General features: G+C 48.8%; 1 protein-coding gene across 1 annotated transcript; it reads right to left on the reverse strand.

Moving 5' to 3' along the window:
- Positions 1-1,980: 1,980 nt before the first annotated feature.
- On the reverse strand, positions 1,981-4,840 carry LOC123144503 (U-box domain-containing protein 4). Its single transcript, XM_044563680.1, has one exon. The coding sequence runs from the start codon at positions 4,476-4,478 to the stop codon at positions 2,301-2,303; it is 2,178 nt and encodes a 725-aa protein (XP_044419615.1). The 5' UTR covers positions 4,479-4,840; the 3' UTR covers positions 1,981-2,300.
- Positions 4,841-7,878: the final 3,038 nt, after the last annotated feature.

Raw genomic sequence — 7,878 nt, forward strand, 5'->3', positions numbered from 1 at the left:
GTTTGCCTTGGAACACATGAAACGAAAGGTTCGCAAAGAGTTATGTTGTCCGTGTCGTAAATACGAAAAAAAATGAATATGTATATGGCCAGTTCTGGCAAAGTGGATGCTCATTTACTCATGAATAATTACATACGGTGGAAACGTCACGGAGAGGAAGATGCTAACGAGGTAAATGAAGAAGCGGAAAATGAGACTACCCACACTGGGAATAACATAGGTGGTAACATCACACATCTCTAGGCAAAACAGATGATGTGGCGAGTAATTAATGAGGAAAGAGAGGCATGTGGTAACATAGCTAGTTACTGTAACATCACACAAACCAAGACAAGATGAGTATACAATCTAATAAATAAAGTGTTGCATGACACCACACATATGTTACTTCCCACTATAGAGGTAGTAACATAGACTAATAACATATACTCCCTCCATCTTAGTTTACAAGGCTTGCACGTGTATCTAGGTCGTCAATTTAACTTATATAAAATAAATTGTTTAACATAAAAATTATATCACTAGAAAATAGAATATCTAAAGTTTCTAATGATATATTTTTTGTAATGCATGCCTCTTATTAAGTTGGTCAAATTAACAACCTAGGTACACGTGCAAGACTTGTAAACTGAGATAGAGGTAATACATGTTACTAGTGTAAGTTACTACCAACTATTAGGCTAGCCATAGTGGGGGTAACATAAGTAGTAACATGCACTTGAGACTCGTAAACATGCTTATGTGACAGACAATTAAAGAGAAGAGAGATGGTTATAGTAACATAGGTAGATACCGTAACATAATAAATGTGATGCTACTATGTGTCATGCATGGCAATAAATGAGACCATCTATGATACTATGCACTACCGATGTAGTATCATACACTAGTATCATATGCATGGTACTAGTATATGTTACTCCCCACTATGACCAGCCTTACTACCAATTGTGACTAGTCCGAAGAGCAAGAAAGGATGGATCCCCATTCCCGAGGAGGCCGGACATGATGAAGAGGCATTTTGGCAAATCTGAATTTGCAGATTGCCTCGGCAACCTCCAAAAAAATAAATCTGAATTTGCATATTGCCTCGGCAACCTCCAAAAAAATTATATAAGAGTGCACTCCATTACGACGTATTGGAGGCTGCCGATTTGACGGATCTGCGAAGAGGCATTTTGGGAAATCTGAATTTGCAGATTGCCTCGGCGACCTCCAAAAAAAATTATATAAGAGTGCGCTCCATTACGTATTGGAGGCTGCCGATTTGACGGATCTGCTAGAGTTACTCTAATGACATCAATTTTATGTCACTTGAAGCATATATACAAGTCAAACGCCTGTTGTAACAAATCAAGCCGAACATTTTGAAACGGAGGGAGTACTTCCATAGATAGTTCATTCGGTCTAACTAATTAGGCTGCCACTGCAACAGAAGTATATTTGACCGTGGTGGTCGCAAGTTGGAAACAGACAAGTGCTCCATAATTCAGACGAAAAGCAGGAAATTTCCATCGCCAGCGAACACAGTATTCCACACGGTTTGCCATGAGCACCCAATGATGGTGACTGGCAAACCAAGAAAATAGTGTGACTGCAAACCAAGAAAATAAAGTGTTCCTGCAACAGTTGTTAGCATCTTCCCTTTGGATATCTTGTTGGTCTTCTAGGTCAGCACCTCCATACAATGAGCATGACATGTAGATGAGTCACTTCTAATAATAGGTTGATGACAGCGAATAAAGATGCCTAATCTTCAAAAAGCTCCTTTTGGAGTAAAAAGTTGGACCCAGATTTCTTCTACAAAGCTATACTTGATATTCAAGTTATTTTTCCTTGCCAATGTGCAAGTCTCTGTAACTACAACTTACGTAGTACTCCCTCTGTAAACAAATATAAGAGTGTTTAGATCACTACTTTAGTGATCTAAACGCTCTTATATTTCTTTACGGAGGGAGTACATTACAATCCCTTCCATTGTTGCCTCAATACAAGCTACAAATTATTATCCGGCTAGTTTACAACAGGTAGCATAGTGTTTTGAAAAATGGAACAAAAACAGAACAACTTCCAAGCTTCATACGAAACATCAAGCTGAAGTTCTACATGTACATTGATTATATACTTCAGTTATCCACATTTCCCACACACAGACACAGGCACATGTGATAGTATAGTGCAAGTATTAGTTCCTTTAGATTTAAAAATGTTGTATACCTTCATTTTGAGCATGCAATGAAAGAACTTTTGGACAAAACTGGCCAGACATATATGGGGCTGCCCAATTGGAAGGCGATTACCTAGGGCACGTGCACTGATATCGAAACAGGATTCGACAACTCTCCACTGCCAAAGCTTGCAGCACGCCTCAATGAGCTGTTACCTACCAAAGAATGATCAACCACCCTCAAGCTAGTCCCTAGCGACATTGCTGACGGCATTTGGCTTCTTTGGCACATCTTGACAATCAAGCTTGCTTTCTTCTTGGCGCGCTTTGTTCCAGTGAGCATGATGTTCTGTATTACCGTATTCAACCCTGGAATCTTTGCTACTCTCCGAACCAATGTTGAGCCACCACGGCGACATATCTCGTATAGAGCGGACACTGCATTCTCCTTGCCCTTTGGAGTTCCCCGTCTCATTAATCCAACGAGGCTACTGATCACAGTTTCAGAGCTCCCAACAAGATGCACAACAGAAGGCTGCTTCATGAGCAGAGCCAGAGCACCAGCAGCTTCCTCCGACACGGTGTCGTTCCTCAGTGACTCGATTAAAGCTACAACTGCACTTGACTCAAGCATCCGAGCTGAGCTTTCTGCATGAGTTGAGAGGTTGAAAAGTGCCATCACTGCATCTTTCCTCCCCCTTGGCGTCCCTTTTTTCAGCATACAAGCCAGCTTCTCCAGAGCCCCTGGCTCATTCATGATCATCTTCTTGTAATCATGGACCACGGAGAGACTAAACAGAGTTGCTGCTGCATTCTCTCTGGCCTCTGTAGTCCAGCCATTCTGCAACACGCTGACGATAAGCCACAAGCAACCCTCCTGTTCCATAATCCGCGTTTTGTTTGGCTCGTAAATGGAGAGATTGAGCAGCGCCGTCACTGCGTTCTCTTGCGCAATCTGATCTGATGACAGGAGCAGCCTGCAGAGCAACGGGATTGCACCGAGCTCGGCGATGAACGCTCTGTTCTGTTTCCCAGCCTTGGCCAGCAACCTAATTTCCTTGGCAGCAACTGCCTTTGAGCTATCTGAACTCTCCACCAGCATCCTGACCAGAATCCTGGCTGTGGCTTTATTCGCCTCGATTGCCGCCTTGCTGCTGCACGCGGTGGCGACGCATTCGGCCATCCCCTCGTTGCTCTCTGGGGAATCATACTGGAAACAATACATCCCACACCACTGTGATATCAAACTGCGGAGCGCACGATTCGGCACAAGGCGGTTGTCTGCCAGTGCCTGCCCTGAATTTGGGCAGGTGGAATGGCCCTCCCCGATCCACTGTATGATTGATGGCCGGTCATACGTCTGGCCGGTGGACGCCACCACAGGGTCGCGCATCAAATCCAAAGAAATCGGGCAGGAGAACTCCTTGGGCACCGAGAAGGAGGTGTCGTCGCAGCCGCCGCCGCCCCACGATGGAAGCCGCTGCAAGTTTCCCGCCGACGGCCAATACTGGGCCGCCTTTGCGTTGCCAGGGTCGAACTGCGAGAAGAGGCTGTAGCGGAGCAAGGCGAGAACACCACCGACGAGCAGGAGGTCGGTATCCTCTTCTTGACTCAAGATTTGTTCCTCAAGGTAGTCGATTTCAGCTTGGCAAGATGCGGCGTCAGAGATGCCGACGTCGGAGAGGAGCGACTTGAGCGGAGGCGGCTGGCCGAGCTCGAACTGTTGGACGGCGGCCAGGAGGCGGTGGCGTAGCGCAGCCTCGTCCGGGTCGTGGTACTGTGCGGGCGCTCGGCGGCGGCACTGGGAGCGGAGGAGGTCGAGGTGGCCGGCCGCGTCGTGCGAGAGGCGGATGGAGGCGGCGGGGATGACGTCGAGGACGACGGCGAGCTCGGCGTCGAGGTCGCGGAAGGAGGCGGCGAGGTGGGCGCCCCGGAGCAGCGCCCACGCGCGGCCGGCGGAGGCGACGTAGGAGACGAGCAGGTCGGCGCGGAAGAGCACGACGTAGAGCTCGCGGAAGCAGAGGTTGGCGGCGTCGGAGAAGCGGTCCGGCGCGTCGAGGAGGAGCGAGTCGAGGAGTGCGCTGAGCAGCGCGAGGCGGCGCGCGAGCGCGGCGAAGTTCCGCGGCTGCGACGGCGGGCGCGGCGCGGCGAGCAGCCCGGCGGCGAGCGAGGCGAGCGCGCGGAGCAGCGAGGCGCCGGCGAGGGCGGTGGGCGCGAAGAAGGCGCCGGCCAGCGGCAGCCTCCTCCGCCTCGGCGTGGGGCGCCGGAGCAGGAACTCCACCGGCGAGGAGGCCGACGCCGGCGAGTCCATGGCCGCCCTCGATTCCCTCCCCTCCTGCAGAGAGAGAAGAAAAGGGAAGCAAATCGGTCCACCCCCACTTTTTCTTGGATCCTTGCGTTTGACGAGCGATTAGGTGGACGTTAGGTTAGGTGGAGGGAGGGAGGGAGGGAGGCGGCTCGACGAGAGGTGGAAATGGTCGCGAGCTCTATCGGATCGGAGAGAGAGAGACTCTCTGGCTCGCGTCGCGTTGGCGTTGGCGTTGCCCAGACCAGAGGAGCGAGAGGCGGGAGTAATCGGTGGCGTGCAAGTCGGAGGAGGAGAAGGCGATGGAGGGGACGGCCGACCACGGTTGGGTCTTTCTACTTCTCGGCCTGCCCGCCTCGTGCCGCTGGCATGTCAACCCTCTGCGCTTCGCCCTTCATTTGTCTCTTTTTCCGGCAATGCTTGGTGTACGCGTACCGCCCAGTACAGCTGTCGCAGTTTCGTTGACAGGTTGGGCCCACGTTGATGCGGGCGTTCGGGAGGTGCATTGGTTGCCGACCCTTTATTAATTCATTCGTCACAACGTTTCACAAAGACGAAAGAAAATTTCCCGTCAAAAAAAAAGACGAAAGAAAATTTGATGGTCAGGCCCTAATATTACGAAAACACTAACGCCAACACGTGTGGACGTTAGCCAACTCGCCCACACGCCTCGATCACCATCCAGTACCTTTTGCACGAATCTTGGCACGAGAGGGCTGATTTTGTGTGCCACGTAGGACAACTCGCGTGTGTGGCATGTGAGGGAGTTCGCCCGCACGCTGTTTTCCTTCCGATGTCAGCGTTTGCGACTGGGGCGTGCGGTGGAACTGCCGTCGCGCCCGCACGTCCCGCACGACTTCTGTTCCCCATCTCCCACGACTGCCCAGTTGCCATGTTTTTTGCAGGTTACATGACAACTGCCCTGTTCATGATTGTAAGTAGATGGCAACTCTCTTTTACCCTGAACATGTTATTGTTGCCACGTCTGTTTTGTAGCGCTACATGGCAACTGTCTAGCATTAGTAGGTGGCAACTCCTAAAGATACCACGGTAGTCCACATGCTCGTCTACTCTCCCACACACCAAAAGCTATCAGTTGCCATGTGTGTTTTGCAGGGTACATGGCAACTGCCCTAGTGTGCTTGTAAGCAGATGGCAACTCTCTCTTTACCCGGACATGTTTTTTTGTCATGTTTCGTAGTGCTACATGGCAACTGTCTAGTGTAGTAGGTGGCAACTTCTGAAGTTTTCAAATCATGGCAACTGTAGTAGACCAGACCATACATGGCAACAGCTGCAGTTGCCCAAAAATGGCATCCGGCACTTGACCTGAGATGACAACTGTAGTTGAGCAATCATGGCAACTGTAGTTGTCCGACATGGCAACTGTAATTCAGCGACATGGCAACTGCAGTTCAGCGACATGGCAACTGGAGTTACACGTACATGGAGGAGGGTTCGGACCATGGCAATCGCGGCGGGACGTGTGGTTACTGCCACGCGGGGCGTGTAGCTCGCAGGCGGGGAGGGGCGACGGGCGAGACGGGTCGTGCGGGCCGCGTGGTCGCTCGCCCGGACGTGCTCATGCGGGCGATCGCGCCGCACCCCGAACGTGCGGGCTGTAGCGGGGTGCGCCCGGACGTGCTCGGGCGGGCGGGCCTGTGTCGATGCCACACGGGGCGTGCGGCAGATACCCCCTAGATGCCACACGTGTGGCAGTTATCGACGTCCTAATATTAACGGCGCATGCTCTGGATTCTGAGCATCATAGTTTGAGCTCCTAAATTCATGGACAATATTATATTACATTAAATAAAGATATTATGATGAGGACATCAATACCATTGTTACACCCACAATCCCTATTGTTACATATAATGGACCAATTACTAGAGCTCGCGCACGCCAATTAAATTATCAGGTACTTTCGTTTTTTGGTAATGATTCTAATGTTCATGAGAATATGATGCTGCCTAAATTGGATACTTTTGTTTTGCTTACAAATGAAGGGCCTAGCTTGGAGAAGGATGAACATTGGAGTAAGAACAAGCATGGAGTTGATGGCATGCACAAGGGGAACAAGAACGGAGTTACAAGTGATGATTTCAAGACTTTGAAGCCACCATAAGGAGTGAATGAAGCCTTAGACGAAATATACAAGATGCCACTTCATAAATTTCGTCCAGAGGCTATTCTAGATGCTGCGTCACCTTATTATTGGGCCAGGCCCATGTAATTTCGAAATACATAAGTATAGGCTGTTTTTAGAGTCCGTATGTGTGGGGAAACAAGAGATAGGGTTGGTTTCGGACCCCTTCCCCAAGGGCCACGAAATCCCCCCCCCCCTCTTCCTCCATATATACAACCCTTAGGGCACCGTTTAGACTTTGGGTTTTGTTTAGATTAAAAGTTCGCCATAGCTGCAACTTCGCGTACTTCGTTTGTGTTCAACGACCAGACAAAGGAGTCACAGAACCCCATCTTCATTAATAAAGCTTTCCTCTTTTATTCGCAATATCCAGATTGCAATATCAGTTTCTTGCTTGTTCTTCGTTTGCTTGCAGGAAATAGACCCTCGTGGTCAGGTTGATCGTGCTCCGGCGTGGTCAATAACCCCTCGGAAGTTGGTTTAGCGATTGCTAAGGCGCGACGTCTTCGCACGTTCGTAGTCGGATCGTCAAAGTCGACTCCAACAGAAAACGATTTCTATCTCATCGAAACATCGGGACACCTTTGCCTCTATCAAGTGGTATCAGATTTTCAGGTTGCTCGGTGATATTTTACAGTTTTTCGTAGTTTAGATCGAGTCTGTTCTTCATACCTATAGTCCACGAAAAAGCCAAAAAAATATTAGGGTTAGTTCATCTTATCTGAACCAATCTGAGCCTTTGCATAATCTTTTCTGTATTTGCTTTGTTGAATTTTGCGGTTGCATCGTCGTGTCAAGTTGCTGGTCCTAGCGTCTAGTACTTTAGAGTTTCGAGTTATGTTCACAAGTTGTCACGCCGCCGCCGCACCATCGTCATCACCGCTGCCATATTGTAACGCCCGGATAATCAAACTACAGTAATCCCACGCTAATGGTGCCTCGTCACCACAGTTACTGTTGCTAATCTACCGTTAGGTCGAACCGTTTCAAAATTTAAATTTAAATTAATGTCGACAATAAAAGTTTTTCAAAAATTGAAACAAAAATGTTCGGTGGGTGCCGAATATTACAAGGGTAATTATAATAAAGAAAACATATTTTTATAAAATGCCTAAATAAATTAAATTGAAATAAAACAGAAAAGCAAATAAATAAAAGAAAAGAAATTACAAAAAATAAAACAGAACAAAAAAAGAGAGGAAGAACCCCCCCACTGGGCCATCTGTGGCCCAGCTGGCCAGCCCAACTGGGCAAGGG

Source organism: Triticum aestivum, chromosome 6D (assembly GCF_018294505.1).
Source record: "Triticum aestivum cultivar Chinese Spring chromosome 6D, IWGSC CS RefSeq v2.1, whole genome shotgun sequence".
Classification (NCBI taxonomy): Eukaryota; Viridiplantae; Streptophyta; class Magnoliopsida; order Poales; family Poaceae; genus Triticum; species Triticum aestivum.

Bases quoted from the DNA above. Each gene is read 5' to 3' on its own strand.
- LOC123144503 (XM_044563680.1), bottom strand. From the start codon at position 4,478: ATGGACTCGCCGGCGTCGGCCTCCTCGCCGGTGGAGTTCCTGCTCCGG.